This window comes from Dipodomys ordii, unplaced genomic scaffold (genome assembly GCF_000151885.1).
Source record: "Dipodomys ordii isolate 6190 unplaced genomic scaffold, Dord_2.0 Scaffold90, whole genome shotgun sequence".
Taxonomy (NCBI): Eukaryota; Metazoa; Chordata; class Mammalia; order Rodentia; family Heteromyidae; genus Dipodomys; species Dipodomys ordii.
This window is the reverse complement of record NW_012267306.1, coordinates 1,470,016-1,487,179: the sequence shown is the minus strand read 5'-3', so window position 1 is coordinate 1,487,179 and position 17,164 is coordinate 1,470,016. Positions and strand designations below refer to the sequence as shown.

The 17,164-nt window shown below is 39.1% G+C and overlaps 1 protein-coding gene across 3 annotated transcripts in view; it reads right to left on the bottom strand.

The window, feature by feature from the left end:
• Nucleotides 1-5,751: 5,751 nt before the first annotated feature.
• The window catches only part of Cdk6 (cyclin-dependent kinase 6), a 186,438-nt gene continuing 175,025 nt past the window's right edge, over nt 5,752-17,164 (bottom strand). For all 3 annotated transcript variants that reach the window (XM_013026013.1, XM_013026015.1, XM_013026014.1), the window contains exons 6-8: nt 11,740-11,790; nt 8,613-8,748; nt 5,752-6,959 (exon numbers count right to left, since the gene is read on the bottom strand). In XM_013026013.1, coding sequence (XP_012881467.1) covers nt 6,813-6,959; nt 8,613-8,748; nt 11,740-11,790 — 334 coding nt within the window. In that variant the 3' untranslated portion in view covers nt 5,752-6,812. The remainder of the gene's footprint in view (nt 6,960-8,612; nt 8,749-11,739; nt 11,791-17,164) is intronic.

Here is a 17,164-nt window from a genome sequence, read left to right as displayed (position 1 = left end):
AGCTCCATCAAAACCATGATAGTGAAGGTTAAATGAGGTCCTAACATTTTCTATCTTCAGGTCCACTTTCACAGGACTAGTGTGATTCAAGAAATAAATAACATACATGAATAATAATAGAAATAATTTATGCAAATGTAGAACAACTTGAAAAAAATTCTTCACCTGCTAAGTGCTGTTCCTAGGATGCTATTAATTCCATGTACTAACAATACATTTATTACTGGTCATAGGAAAATAAATCAATAAAAAGTGAGGAGCTATAATATACATGTATACATTTGCAAACAGGATCAGAGTAAAACGATGTGTCACACCTGGGGATTCAGGAAATGTATTGTGCTGGAACCTATTTTAGTTTTCAAAGGCTTCAGGGTCAAACTCAGAATTGCTGGTGACCATAGAAATATTGCTAGCTAATAAATGCCATTGCTTCATAACATTTAAGATTAGAAACTAAAGCACATCAATGGATTTGGCTAGAAACCACAAAGAGTTAGAAATTACATAATTATGGGGTTGTTTGCTGTTTAGTGCTAGTCATTGTTCTTGGCAGTCTATTTGTAGCCATGTTATTTTCTTTAAGAAAAACTAAGTTTGACAGTCCAAACTCCTAAAATAGAGATCAATTATTTGTGTGAGCAAACAATTCACACAAAGGAGTCCTCTAAACAGGAAATTCCCTAATACACGAGATAATAAACTTACATATAATTACTTGACGAAAAGAAGAAACTGAAAACTAACAAATCAGCTTCTGTCAATTGAAGATGAAACAGAAAAAAACAATTTTTCCAAGCTAAACTTTCCCAAGAATATATCTTCTGCCATCTATGTAGAATGATAAAAAAATAAAAAAATAAAAAAAATTCTTCCTTGTAATTACATATCTTCCCTTTAAAAAAAAAAAAAAAGAGCTGAGCTTAAGAGCTTGAGAGGCCTGGTAGGGCTGGCAGAGCAGTGCCTACCGCCATCTCTGTATACCCGGATGTGCGAACTGTGTTGTACTTAAGAGACGCAGAAGACACCGTTTGCTTCTAGGATGATCTACATCTCTAGTGCACAACAGATGCTTCTGAGAAGCAGCAGGGCCCTGGCCCACAGACTGCATCCGGCAGGGCGGGGCTTGGAAGCCACACTCCCTGTCACTCAAATTCTGGGGGCGGGGCCTGGAAGGAAGGCTGTCAGGTGTGGGTGTGTCCAGTTTGGAAAGCGCAAGGACCGTCCAGGTAACTAAACTGAAGCTTGAATTCAGTCTTCCACTGAGGGACTTAACACAGAATCTACTTCTGTGGAGGCAGAGGGATGAAGGGGTCTGATTTCTTAGAGCCTTGACAGTTCCTAGTGGGTGTAGTATGGTTTGCTTCCATTGTCAAGCATCTGGCCAACCTCTGTTGGGTTGTGCTAGGGAACCTTGGGTATTTTGGAGGCTCTCTCCAAGACTGCAATTCTTTAGAGAGAAAAAATGTGTCTGTTTAGTTACTGTTGCACCACTTATTTTGACCACTTGACTTTTAATTAGGAATTTAAAAATCGAGTCTGTCAAAAGCCCACCAGAGTAGGTAGGGGATGTGAAAGCAGACAAGAGGAGTGGGTGTTTTGACTGCGGCCACTAGAGGAGTTTTAAACACCTAACAAAACTACCTTGTTCACAGATTAGAGTTGCCTTTTCAGTATGTATCTTGCAAAAAACAGAAAAGTGAGGTAAGTAGCTACCTACCTCCAAAATGGTTTTCTGGATAAATGAGGAAGTTTGTCCATGTAAATGATCAAGATGGGCATAAAAGCCATTCTCAAGCACAATTTATTTGCAGTCATTCAAAACCTAGCTAATAAGTACAAATCTAAATTACAGAGTATAAAGGCTATAAACTATCCTGAAAAAACAAGCATTAGGCAAGAGTTAAGGAAAGATGTGCAGAAAAATTAAGGTAGAATGAAGTCTTTAGAAGTACCTCCTCAGCCTGGGTCAGATTATTTTTCTCTCAAAGCGCCACCTTGTGGAATTTTCTAGAATAAAACAAGCAAACAACCAAGCACTTAGGGCTGTGAATTTTAAACAGAATTTTGCAAGAAAACTTCCATTGCTACCCTATTAACTTTAAGTTTCTGTAACAGTATTTCAGTAGATGCTTGAGGAAAATCCTGTATTTATTTTCAGGTGGTCCCTGTTTTCCTCTTGAAGGCCAGAGCACCAGAATCAAGGAAATGCAAATATCCTAATAGGAGTCCATTCATTATGCTAAATGAATTCCCTGGAGAATACGAGCAGAAAATATTTGAAAAGGCATTTGGTATTTCATTTAAAAAGCCCAGAAAAAGGGAAAAGAAACATTTAAAAATGGATCCTTTCTGTTTCTACAGTTCTTTTGTTTACAGAGGTCAGAAGATAAAGGGCTGATACTGTTTTGGCTTATTTTCTAAAAAAGGGCAAAAAAGTTGAGATGCTTGAGACATAAAATATATATAGCTGTGTTAGAAAATTGGGTTGAAAAATATATGATATGAAAGGAAGCCTCTTGGGTTTGAGGGAACACCAGGAATCACTTAGGATTTCCAATGCTTGTCAGGCTTTGGTAAACTCAAGTTTTTCCACTGTGAAGATGACAAAGGATTTTGGGGTAAGGTTTATAATTCTTCTAAAGTCCAGCTGTCATAGGAAACACATGCCTTTTAAAAACTTGTTTTTTTTAAAATAGTGAATAATCTTAGGCATATATAGTTAAGTGTGGTTGTTTCTTCCTCTGAAAGGACAAATACAAATGTGTGGGTTTGTGCAGCTCAATCTTGAAAATGATTTATCTGTGCTTGGGATAGCTTCTCTATAAAATTTGTGGGTTCTTTTGGATAAATTTGTAGTTATCAGGTGACATTAATAAAAATTCTCAATGATGTATGTAAGCAAAAATGTATCTTCCAAATTATATGCAACATTGAACTTATCCTCTGAATATCTCCATTGTCAAGAATTAACTCCATTCTCCACTGATTTATAAATAATTTTTAAAGATTTAGAAGCCATTTATTTTTATGTCACAAGTAAATAATGCATTCTTTTGAGTACTACCAACATCACTAACACAAGTAATTATGGGAGGATGTTAACTTTTAACATTATTTTCCCCTGGAATCAACTATGTAACAAAAGCATGTATTTGGAAAATAAAATGTAAGCCACTCTTACATGCTTATCATAAAAAAGTAAAAAAAAAGTCACTTAAAAGCAATTCTTTGGACAGAGGATATTCAGGATGTCTTTATGATAGTAGGAAGTTTACATGATTTAATTTCCATATTGGAATGAGAACTGTCATTAATGACTTTAAAAGACACCACTTTAAAAAGAAGCAACTATGACTACTTAAAAATCAACTCACATATGTAATTTAAAGTTCAAAACTGCCTGGTACTTTGGTTTTCTCAACAAGACGGATTGTACCACAGTTTAGAGTCAAACTATATATTTATTAGGAGGATTTTTTTAAAGTTATCCACATCCTCTGCATTCTGAAATTTTCACTTGTATTTAGAATCTGCTGAGATTCTATTCTTAGGTAATTTTTAACTATTTTTAGTAAGTCACCTGGGGCTAAATGAAATGTCTGCCATTCACAGTGTGTACTTCCTGAGAGAAAAATGGGGGGGGGGGGATGAAATGGCTCCAAGCTAATCCAAACAAATTCTTTGTTCTTGGAGATCTCATCCTCTTCTAAAAGGGACAAGTGGGAGACTCTGACCCATTGGTTTCTTACAAGCTCTCAGGAATTGTGTTTTAAAGGTTAGGCCATTATTACTGTTTACCATGCAAATAGCTTATGATAACTTAATGGATATGTTTCTCTGTCTCTTTTTATACAATGGCTGTAACTACTTCACTTTTCACAATGCCAGGGTGTCCTGAGTTGAGCCCCGGAACTAGTGTGCTATCAGGAACATTCCTGCACACTAGCCCTAGCTTAATTTTGGATTACTTGCAATGATTTTATTTGCTATACATTACTTCAGTAGAACATGGGGGCAATGTGGCCTTTTCAATCCACCATTGCCTAGCTGTTGACAAAGATGGTTGAAAGCTATGTCCCAGAAAAATAAGTCCCATTCCCAAAGCTATTATTCTCCCCCATGCTTCTAGACGCTGTTCACTACAGGAGTCCTCATAGCCATGCTGCTTGCATGGGATCTGGCTTTCAGAAGTGGTAAGGCTATGTGGAAAGATGTACAGCTAGACAGTAACTGTTCAAGCACAACTGGGAAGAAACGTTTGCGCAGGTCAGAGAGGTTGCAATGTTCTTGCATTTTGGGCCTTTGAAGTATCTAATGCCAAAATGTGCTCTCATTTTTCTTTATAAACCCTACTTAGAAATAAGCCCAAAGCAGAGGAGAGGAATAAAAATTGGGCTACTTGCTTAAAATGTGAAAGAATGCCGAAATTTCCAGTTCAGAAAAGCTGTATTCTTCTGAGCAAAGATATGAAAATATTTTTGCAAAAGCAAATGAGAACTCAAAAGTTGTTCATTTTAACATGTGCATTGCTAATCAAAAGATCATGATAAATCAGTGCAGTGAGTTTTTTAAATTCAATTTCTAGGCCCCAACAAAAATGTCTTTGTATTTTGACTCTTGATCAAAGGAAAGGACAGGCTGAACTGTTTTTCCTGGGGAGACACGGAGAATGCCTTGTCTTAGATGCTCCTGAGTCATCATCTTAATCATTTAGTGTTGATGGCACACTAGTGCTGTCACATGAAGGAAGTATAAAACACTGTTAAGGCCCTTCTTTTTAAGTCTTACTTAAAAAAATCTTTTTCTTCTATTGTATTAGAACAATGTTAAAAAGCATATTTAAAAAAAAAAGGTTCCTAACCTCAAAAGCTCTCAAGGAAAGACATTTCCTATTTTTTTCCCATTCTATTCAAGATAGTCATATGCAATATGAAGCTGTGATAAATTCTGTAAGGCTTGAGAATACATAAACATGATCTGAAACATTTTCTGCTGGTTGAAGCAAAGGCCATTCTTTGAAAGTTCTAAGTCTAAACATGATGTAGCTTTTTCCTGCATACACTTAAAATACTATTCAGAAAAAGCACAGGCAGCTAAAGTTGCCAAAATACACTTTTTGTGTCTTCTTCTTACTAGTGCCAGCTCAGCACTAAGGTCAGTATAAGGCAGAAAGGTGGTATGATATAAAAGGCTGAAAACAGCAAGAGAAGAAATCCTAGAAGAATGCCCAGGCTGGCTCTGCAGCGAGCAGGAATGAGCACAAGGCACTAGAAACACACACAGCTTTAAGATCAGAGGAAGGGATGGAGAAAAGATCATTTTAGAGAGTAAATAGCTATTGCTAAAAAGAGTAAAAAATAATTCCCTCAGCTACTATGCTGACAATATATACTTTAACAATGTAAAACACTAACAGTTTCGAGCAATCTGTGTTGGTGACAGAGCAGAACAAGTATCCTACCCATCGCCTAGGTAACATAAGTGAATGCCAGGTGGGAAGATTGCATGAAGAGTGAGAACAGATGGAACCCTGTTAAGATTGCAGAACTAGGGCTGTAAACCACAATGTGAAATTGCCTATTTATGAAAGGCCCAAGGAAAGAACATGAGCAAGCAGGTGGGGCACAGAACAGCTTAAGCAATCTGTTATTACATATATAAGGGGTAGAAATATATATGAGAGATGCTGAGAGAGAGATAAGGTGGACACTTCATAAACAAGGCTGTGTGTGATATAAGGGTACAGATTTAAATGTCATTACATTACTACTTAAAGAACTAGCTTAGCAAATTGCTAAAACAAAAAAATAACAACAACAAAGGAAATAATGACATTTCAACCCAGAAAATAAAGGCTTTCCCTACTTTTTTTTTTAAAAAAATGTATTTGAGGTATATTCCCTAAATCTATAGCAAGTAACACAAAGCTTATAAGGTTATTTTCCAAAAGAACCAATAAAGTATGATACTATATAGAAGGACTTACAACGAGTAAACTCAGCTTTAGAAGAGTAAATAAGAATGCATGCTTTTAAAAAACAGGTGTCCTAAAAGGTATTAGATATTTTTTTCTTTTTCTTTTTTTTTCCTTTCGATTTGTGCCTAGAACTTTATCTTTTTTTTTTCTCTGCTAGCAAAAGCTTTTGGCCAGAAAAGAAATGCCGAGGACTTAGGCTCAACTAATTTGAGAAGATTGCTCTGGCAAATCACCTTCCGTGAACAAGCACACGTTACTCACCAGTCACCTGGAATCTTCGAAACTCAATTATTCTCGTTGTTTACAGAAAGTAACACTTTAAGAGATTGCAAAAATCTCTCTCCTTTCTCTCCCTCCTTCTGTCTTTCTCCCACTCTCCCACTCTCTCTCACACTCACTCACACACACACACACACACACACACACACACACAATTCAAAAGTACCAAATCAGGCCTGGCAGCTGCAGAGAGATTACATCATAAGTCAGCTGTGCCTGGTTTACCCACTCCACACTGGCAGCATTTAAAGTTAGAAAAAATGAAATGGCAGCACAATTGGTCAGCAGCTTCTCTTCTGGAGTTTTTCCAGGTTTTTGAAACAGACAGATAGACAGACAGACAGATGAACGAACATAAAGCTGCAATCACTCTTGCATTGATTTCAAAACAGTAAACTAGGTGGTTTCCTTGGAGAAAGAAGAGCCCAACCAGAAGACAGCATCTGGAAGGCCTCCAGACAGTGCCCTCAACAGCTCTGCAGGGCTTGCTCAGGGGTTCCACTGGCCACCAAGGGTGTTCTCCAGATGCTCAGCTTGAGGCAGCCAGGGGGCCTCAGGCTGTATTCAGCTCTGAGGTGTTCTGGCTAGGCGGCAGGTGGGAATCTGGGTTTTCCCTGCGCCTTTCCACATCTTGGAAGTATGGGTGAGACAAGGCACCGTAGGCAGATATTCTTTTGGCTGGATTAAATGTCAAGCACTTCTGTAATAAAGGAATAAAGAAAACCACAACTGATATAAAACATGTTAGTGTACCATGTGCTTACACAGTTACCCAACTATTTACTATCATGTGGCTGTAATGAACATGAATATTTATTTAAAGGCACACTAAATCATATTCATCTTGTACTCATCCCTAAGGTTTAAATAGCTCCTCAGAAAAAGGCTGAACAAGAGTGCCTGGTGAGAAGGTAAGTCAGGCTTGAAGCCTAGAAGGGTAGTGCAGCAAGCCATACCCACTGCCCAAGCGCTGTGTTCCCCCTCCCTCCTAGAAGGGAAGTTTCCTTCAAACCCCCAGGAAGGGGCCCTAGGGGGCGGGGCTAGCAGCAGCCCTCCAATGAGTCCCTCAGGTTCACTTCAAGTCACCAAAGTCTGTTCCAGGCTGACAGCTCAGCTGTAGGGATGAATTACTATGGTGAAGGAAAGGGTTCTTGCATTTCAGGGAGTGCCTGGTTCTCTATCAAGAGGTTTGATCTTTCTGGCTAGGGATACTGAAGTAGCAGGTGAAAGCAGGGAGAGACAAGTTTATGGAGCAGCAGCAGCAGCAACAGAAGCATCTCTGTGTTTCCAAGCTGTCAACCAGGTCCCTGATCTCAGTTCTACTTCAAATGCAATGCCTCATTTCCCCCTTGTATCCCTCCACCAACACCTCCTGCTGAGAGCTCAGCTGGAGAAAAGCACTCCTACCCAATGGACACTATTTCCTATTGCCCCTAGAACTCACAGGCAGCAGAAAAGCTATTCATGAGGTCCCCAGTGATTCAATATCCACTGAAGGGAGCATCTCTGGATTATCAAGGGCTCTTAATGAAGGACGTAAAGGATATGCTCATTATCTAATGGGCTCTAATAGCAAGAACAGTAGGCACACTCTTCTGTACATGTTGTTCTAGTCCTTCAAATACAGTACAAATTATGTACAAGATATTATGAGTTTGCCCCTCAGAGTACAGTAGTTCTAGGTTTTTGGGTATTATTTTTTGTGCTGGCCCTGGGGCTTGAACTCAAGACTTGGGTGCTGTCTGTGAGCTTTTGTGTTCAAAGCTAGCACCCTACCACCTGAGGCACACAGAGCCTCACTTTCAGCTTTTTTGGCAGTTAATTGGAGATAAGTGTCTCACAGGTTTTCCCACGTGGCCTGGTTTTGAGCTATGATACTCACATTATAAGCTTCCCAGTGGTGGGCACCCAGCTAGACCTAATTTTGGATGAAATATTTTACATGTCCATGACATTAAATACTTATCAAAATGATCAGTAACTAGTAAGAGTGCTGGTATTTGATTCCTTTTGGAAAAAAAATCTTATTATAAAGAAGCAACTATTTAACATTAAAATGACAAGCAAGTTTGAATCTTTAAAAAAGGAAACCTAATATTTATTTCTAAAGAAGCCTATGTCTAAGAAAATCCAGAGTCCTCTAAGGCTATATTCAAATATGTATTCAAAAAGGGTGCATTTACAGTGAGGATCAGAAAGACATTCCAGAAACAAAGGCTACCAGCTGGAAAGGAAACCACAGAGGCTGTGGCATGTGATGCATGCAGTTAAGACTGAACTTGACATTTGTACCTATCCCCCCATCTGCAGAGGATCATCAGCCCAGTGAAGACTCTGCATTGCAAGAACTTACCAGAAGTAGGTCTTTGCCTAGTTCATCAATATCTGTTACAAACTTCTCAATGGGCTGAGCAGATTTGGAATGAAAAGCCTGTCTAGGAAGGGCAACATCTCTAGGCCAATCTTCTTCTCCTGGGAGTCCAATCACACTACATAAGAACAATATGTAAATGAGAATTAGTGCTATGTAATAAAGAAAGCAAAGTTGGAAGAGGGGGAAGGGATGGAGGGAGGACAGACAGGGAACCCCAGGACAATTTCACTGTGTAATCTGTCCTTCTGCAAAAGGGTGGGATTTGGATCAAAGATAATCTCCTAGTAGGACTATAAAATTCATTGTTAGGAGGTAAGAAATCAGTCTAGCAGCAGAAACTAAATATAAGAGAATAGGTAGAACAGGAATACAACACTACACCAAGGGAGAGCCCTAATGTACTGACTAAGGAAAACCCACTGTAATGAAAGACTGGACGGGGCACATACATCTTCCTTAATGCTTTTTTGGGTTCTAACAGAACCCAAGGCCATATTTTCATGGTCTCATCCAGAATGGCTTATTAACACATCAGTTAAACACAGCAATTAAATACAAATTAAATGCACTAAAATATGACAAAAATGAAGACTAAAAGGCATGTTATTCTTCCCTATGTAAACTCTGAACTGTAAAGGAGATCTATGGTATTGCAAAGAAATAGTTGAAAGAGTAGTTAAGACTTACATTTCCCCTGAAAAGCATTCTGGGAGCAAAAATGTGGAGACAATAACAAGGAATAAAAAAAGTGCACAGACTTTGGAAATAGGCAGACCTAGGTTCAAATTTAGCACCCACTACTTATTGGAAGGTAAGGACAAATTACTTAAGCATTGAGAAATTCTGATAGATTCATTAAAAAGTGCTTACATCATAGTCCACTATTTAGACAGTTGAAAACAAGCCTTAAAAGTTGTCATTTAACTTGAAAGACTGACAGGAAACAAAATTTATAATGGCTATGATGGCAGGGACAGAAATAATCTTAAGTATCTCAGCAATGACACTAGGGTGCAGCATTGTCCCTCTTCTTGGGCAAGGAAATGCACTTACAGAGAAAAAAAAATTTCAATGAAGTAATGCCAGAAACAAAGAACTGAAACTCAAAGGTACAAAACATAGAACTTTACAGCTTCTCCTCTGCGGACAACATAGGATTTCCAGGCCTCTGCCAAAATGGAATTGATTTTCTTGCAAGCCAGTCAAACGTATTGGTCCTCTGCCCTGGCTCCTTGTACCAAAGGTGCTAACAATGCTACAGGAATGCAGACTGTGCTGGAGGTGCACAGAAGTCCCAGGAGGGGTGATCAGGGGAAAGCGGATGATAGCTGTCAGTGCCTGGCAGGTGGGTTTCAATGAAGACCAACCTTCCTTTTCACAGAGGCACACTGGAAGCCTAACTCATTCTGCTCTCTTTAAGATCACACGCACAGAAAATATATTCAAGGAGGAAAAATAAATGACATTCCAGCAGTGAATGATTAAAACAAAACAAAACTTGACATCCAGAAGCAGGAGTGACAGAAAGGCTTTATGCATAATTGTCCTATCTTCCAGAAGGCTCAAGAGAAGCAACAGTAGCAGCTGCTCTGGACCTGGAAGGCCCCCAGACTAAAGGAGAAACAAAACAAGTCACCAAACTAATAAAGGTAAAGAGGGAGGGTGGGAAGGAGAGAGAGAGGAAAGGAAGGGAGGGAAGGAAGGTGGGAGTGAAAGAGAGAAGGCAGGCAGGCAGGCAGGCAGGCAGGCAGGCAGGAAGGAAGGAAGGAAGGAAGGAAGGAGGAAGGAAGGAAGGAAGGAAGGAAGGAAGGAAGGAAGGAAGGAAGGAAGGAAGGAAGGGAGTCAGTGGAAGGGAGGGAGCAGGAACCCAAACAACAAAATGAAACAAAACCCAAAACAAAATTAGCAAATGTTCTGAACTACCAGTGGGTTCAGACCCAGTGGAAGCACTAGCACTGACCACAGTTTACAGAGCTGCTTCTAGTCACCAAAAGAACAAAGTCAGGTTTTATGGTTTATTCTGCTTTAAGCAGCCATGCTTGAATTGATAATACTAACTTGAAATTCTGTTCCGTGGGGGCGCTTCTTTGCTGTCTTGCAGACTTCACATTTCATAATAGGGATAACTCATTTTTAGTCAGAATTCCCATTTTCTTTCTACTCCACCCCAGTTCTCATGGGGCATGACCAAAACACAAATACAGAAGGGATGCCATAGCACATGCTTTGTGAGAAGAAATGCAGCTACATTCTACAAACATGAAAGCATAGGTAGCCTCACATGCAAAAACATGTCTGCGTGAATGGAACTCTGCAAACCATCAAGAAGCTAGGTGACAACTAGGACCAAAGAATTTGAGCCCAAGAAAAGATTTTATGGAGAACTTAAGTACGTTTCATTTCTCAGATCACACAGTTAAGGAACAAAGAGGTTAACTAATTCATGGTTAATAATAATAATAACCATAACAACTGTTAACATTTGAAAAACACCTGCTATTTGTAAGCTATTTGTAAGCTCTTTATAGGTATTTTACATGACTTTGTTGAGTTATTGAGCCACAGACCCAGAAAGAAAGTCCATGGTTCCAATATCTTATTTTGGTGCAACAAAGAGAACTGGGACTGCATAGCATTCTCTCATTGGTCCAGGAAAACAAAATAATGTAAGTTATATCTATATATCAATATATGACTAACCTGGGTAACCAAGGATATCTGATGGGAGACAGGAACCCACTGGACAAGGATGGGTTGAGTTAGTAGACCAAATGCCCAACTTCAGACTGGGGGAGGGTGCATTTGAAATGACCATAAGCAGACAAACATCTGCATTAAAAGGCTGAAGCTGAGATAAGTAAAAGAAGAGCATCAGACGAAGGTTCAGTCAGGTAACATACTGCTTTCAGAGCACAGTAGAGTAGTCAAGCCACACATCATGATGCAGAGAACAGCCCTTCTCCTCTGCGCCACTCACCACACACACAGTAACAATGCTGCAGCAGCTTGGGTAGGAAAGACAAGAGATAGATATATTATAAGAAGATAAAGAGAAAGTCACTGGATGTTTCAGTGCTACGGCCAATGATATGAAAGTATTACTTACTCCAAGATTTTTCCCAGTTGATCCACATCTGAACTTCCACGAAAAAGAGGCCTAAAACAAAGAAATTTTATGGTAATATTTCAATCACATTTGTCATTATCATTGGTTAAAAAGAATCAAAATAATTTTCTGTGGGTAGGAAAGAAGGAAGGAATTATGACATTTCTTTGCTGGTCATGAAGTCTGTCTCTCTGTCTTTCTCTCTCCTTTACAAGATTCTCTGAAGCTCTCCTTGGTGAGGACCTTCTCAGCGTACTGTTCAAAATGCTGATACCCAATACTTCTCCATGGACCTGGTTCATTCTGAATCCTGCAGTAAACTAATAAAACTCGTGAGCCTATTTTCTTAATTCTCCTTTCTTTTCTCTCACTTTATGGTTGCTCACCATTTCAAGTTGACAACCGTAACTGTGAATTTCAGAGGCTACCATGTCCTCTTCTGACCACACAGCCCCATTTGTCTACATTAAATGTTTAACTGGCAATTTAATAAGCTCCTTTTGTAATACTTCATAAGTAGACCAGGTAGATTTCTCCATAATCCTTATCCCTCATGCTTTATCTCAATTGGTAGACAGTTATAATTTGTCTGATTTTGTATATACCTATGGTATACAAATAAACAGGTACTTTTCAACATCAATGTATCAAAAATATTTGTAGGGGCTGGGAAGGTGGCTCAGTGGTAGAGTGCTTGCCTTGTATGCACAAGGGTTCAATTCTTCAGTATCACATAAGCAGAATAAGCTGGAAGTGGTGCTGTGGCTCAAGTGGTAGAGCATTAGCCTTGGGCTGAAGAGCTGAGGGGCAGCGTCCAGGCCCAGAGTTCAGGCCCCATAACCAACAACAACAACAAAAATGTAGCTTATATTAAGAACATTTATCTCTCTCTCTCTCTCTTCTTTACATTAGCTATCAATTTATAAAGCCTTAAATCTGACCTCTTAACTTTTTTTTTTTTGGCCTGAACTCTGGGCCTGGGCACTGTCCCTCAGCTCTTCAGCTCAAGGCTAGTGCTCTACCACTTGAGCCACAGCACCACTTTCGGCTTTTTCTGTTTATGTGATGCTGAGGAATTGAACCCAGGGCCTCATGCATGTGAGGCAAGCACTCTACCACTGAGCCACCTTCCCAGCCCCCCTCAAATATTTTTAATGACTTATTTAATCACTCTTTTATTTATATGGTACACTGGAACTGAACCCAGGGCCTCATGCATGCTAGGCAAGTAAACACTCTATCAATAAGCCACATTGCTAAATATTTTTAATAAACATAATTGTTATAGGTCAAATATGGAGTGTCCTGCAAGATTATAGATAAAATTTCATTTGTTAGAAGATTAAAAACTCCTCACTCATTCTTTCTCTTCTTGTCATTATTCCAGAAAATGATTATTTCCATGCTGTGGAAAAATCAGGTACTTAAAGCAATAATATAGGTTTGAGCTGTGTCCCCTTCAAATTCATATGCTGCACGAAGCCCAACCTCCAGTGTCCAAGAGGCTGAGATCTGAGGATCCAGGCTCCAACTTAACCCAAGCAAACAAATCAGAAAGACTCTTTTTAGTTAACCAGCAAAAAATAAATGGGAAGTGGAAGTGTGGCTCAAGTGGCAGAGTGCCAGGCTTGAGCTGATGGAGGAAGCTAAAGGAAAGCAGGAGGCTCTGAGTTCAAGCCCCAGCACCAGCATATGCTCAAAAGAAGAATCATGGAATTGGATTAGGAAAGACGTCTGTGCAGTTATTTTTTTTTGCTATGCTGGTGTTCATACCTCAGAGTCCTACAATTGCTTGGGTAGGTAAGAGATACATACCCCGGAGAGATAGGCCTTAAAACAGCAAAAATGAGAAGTGAAAGTCTTTCTTAAAACTCCAAAAATTTAAAAAAATTTACTATCCCCAAGTAGTTGTATAAATGAGTTTTCATTCAAGAAATCAGGTTCATGAATAAATGGGTCTTGAACACCCCTTTCAGCATTTCTACCCATCCCTCGCAGCTCTCTTCTTTCAACTTTGAGGATATACATGGAAGATTTCACTGCGTTCTTCTCTTCAATAATCTACCCCTCTTCTTTTAATCCCATCCCACTTCTTTCAAGTTATCTGTTTCCTGGTTTTTATTTTGTTGAACTAAAATTTTGCCTTTCTTTTCTTTTTTCTTTTCTGGTCCTGGGGCTTGAACTCAGGGCCTGGATGCTGTCTCTTACCTTAGGCTAGTGCTCTACCAGTTGAGCCACAGTGCCACTTCTTGCTTTTTTGAATCTCACAGGGGCTTTTCTGCCTGGGTTGGCTTCGAACCATGATCCTCAAATCTCAGCCTCCTGAGTAGCTGGGATTACAGGTATGAGCCACCCCCATCTCTAACCTTGCCTTTCTAATGAACTAGAATCTACTGTATTTCAGTTAATACATTAGAAAGGCAAAACAAAATTGCAATCTTTGAAAGCTATCTTTTATCCAGTGTGAATTTTCTATCTGGCATGGTATCATGTGGTTCCCCAAACATGATCTCACTGAATTTTCCCAAAAAATTCCAATAGAAATGTATTATTATTGTTGTTGTTATTTTCAGATGAAGAGAGGGAACTGGAGGTGTCATATGACTTAACTTACAAAAAACAAATTAGACTTAAAATTCGAACCAAATCTGCCTTGTCTCAAAATGTGTATACTTCATGATTATGATGTAATACTTTTATTTTGGAAACTAATTTTCTCTTAGCTCAAATCTCTGCAGCTTAAGCCTCTGGGGGAGAAACAGCATGGGACACTAGAGAAAAACTGCGAATTTCACAAGCTAGTGCCTGTGGGATTAAGTACTCAGATTGATTTGCAAGTGTCTTTAAATTCTTGTTTGACTTTTAAAACAAGGAGTGAAGCAATCCACCAGATAAATGTATGCTCTATTTTTCCCAGTAACTTTATTGACTGATGGCTGCTATGATCTGAATGTTGATGTCCTTCCTAAATTCACAGAATGGAACTTAATAGCAAAGTCAATAGTACTAAGAGAAGGGACCTTTGGGAGCTCTGTCTTCACAAGTGGGATTTTGCCATGTCGGCATGCAGCAAGAAGCTACCATTTTTGAAGAGAATCTTCACTAGACATCTTCGTTTAGGACATCTCAGACTCTAGAATTGTGACGAATTCATTTCTGTTGTTTGTAAAATATTACCCAGTCTAAGGCATCTTGTTACTAAAGACAACCAGATTCACAGTGGTTCATCTAGAGTTTTTTTAAACTCCTTATTTGGACTTATTCTTTTTTTTTTTTAACAGTTGTTTGCCTTCTCTTAATACATACTTTTAATTCTTTCCAAAGTATTGAACTTGCATTTCACACCAATAATAGTTCTCTTTCTTTCACACTCATCTATTTTCTTAATTTGGGAGACTGAATTACAAAATTACAAAAACTAAGCATAACTGGTATTATGAGGTTTAAGAACAAACATAATTGACTGCTCCTTGCTAGGTGATGATTTTAAAATGGCTTGAGCACTGCTTGGCAGTGCCAGGTCAGTAAGTTTACACACAGAATGGAGCCCTAGTTAATTTGATGAAGTGATTAAGTGGCTATGTGAGCATGACAACTCCATCCCCTATCATGAAGACACAGATGTGGGTGTGAAACCATCTTGGAGTATCCTGGCACGGCTTAGCATAAATTTGTTGGCCTTGGCTACTGGGAAACAAACAAAGCAGACTATCTTGAATGGATGTTTCTTCTAGGGAGGCAAAGACATAGACTCTCTCTTGTTCTGGGGTGTGTATTGTTCTGTTCATGTTGTTAGACACAACACAAGACTGAGGGACTTAAAAAAGACCAGAACTGGTATTCCTCATGGGTTTGCAGGATGGGAGGTCCAAGTGAGGGACTCCGTCCTGGTTCATAGAAGGCTGCCTTCTTGCTTCCTCACATGGAATGGCAAGAAGGACAAGGGACTTTTCTGATCCCTTTATAGAATGGGCACTTATCTAGTTTGTGAGGGTTCTTCCTCAATTCCTAAGTCATCTCTCAAAGCCCCCATCTCCTGATACCTTTAGGATTAGGAGAAGCATAAACATTCAGTTTGTAGTAGTGGATACTGAAACCCTGCCAAAAGCTTAGCTACAGCAGTGGCTCATGCCCTTACTGTTATGGTTTTCAACTCCCTTTTCACTTCTACCTCCAAGCAGTATTCTGTCTTTCTTGCGCTACTACACCTTTAACAAATGCTTGCCATATTTTACCTATTATTTGCTAGGTTTATTTTAGCAAAGGACTTTGGGATGATCTATCCTGCCACATACCCAAGACCCAAAGTCTTATCTCTGCTTAAATGACTAGATCTGGCTTACAAAATAAAATGTGCTTGTGACGTTAGATCTGACCCACCCATGTGATTCTTCTTTAGGGTCTGAATCATAACCACCATTTTGTGAACACTCAATAAAACTTGCTATGGGGAAGACCAGAATCTCTGGGGCAGCATTTGATGTCGATGTCAGAATGACTTTCGGCACCTGAGGGAATGGAAACCTGGTGTGTGACTGAGCTCTATTACTTGGCTTTGCAGATGTGGGTTGGCTATGTTACACAAAACCACTGAGTCCTGATTGCTTGCACCCAGATCCTATTAAAACGGATCTTTGGACACTAATGGACAATGGAAATGTTTCACATGAAAGAGGGGGGATGGTTAAAGACATAGATAATGTGATCAAACTTCTAGAATAATCTGTTCACAGTTTTGGGCTGAAAATTCTCATAGTTCATATGAGCTAGTTTTATGATACAGGATGTTATCTATGTACATCAAGAGCAGGAGAGGATGAAATCTTAATATGCCATGGTAGAATATGAAGATGTAAGAATAATACAGAGTCCTTCCAAGATATATTCTGTCTTTAATTGTAGAATGATTAAGCTAACACACAGACACAGAGACAGACCCACACACAGACACAGAGACAGACACAGACACAGACACACACACACACACACACCACACCACACCGAGCTAGATTTGGCTAGATTTTCATTACCAGGACATAGAGTTGAGCTGGAAGGAAGCAGAGAAAGCTTAAAGAGATAGAGATGTCAAGACCAAGAGAACCTGAAGATGCCCAGTATAACTTTGACCTCTGTTTCATCTCACAGCCTGAAGATAATCCTTCTAGAAATCCTAGAGAGAGTCCACATGAAGAATGAAGATGGGAGCAGAATGACCTATTATTTACAGGTAGAGTCTCTTAAAAAGACAAAAAAATCTATGCAAGTTTTTCAAAACAATCACTAAGCAAAAATCATATGATCTATTTAGGTGCCATACTTACTGATTCCTCTAAACTAGTTAGCAATAGAAAGATTATACTGACAATAGCAAATCTAAAGGCCAAAACATTTTTTTCTTATATATGTATTTTTGGAGATTGATTAT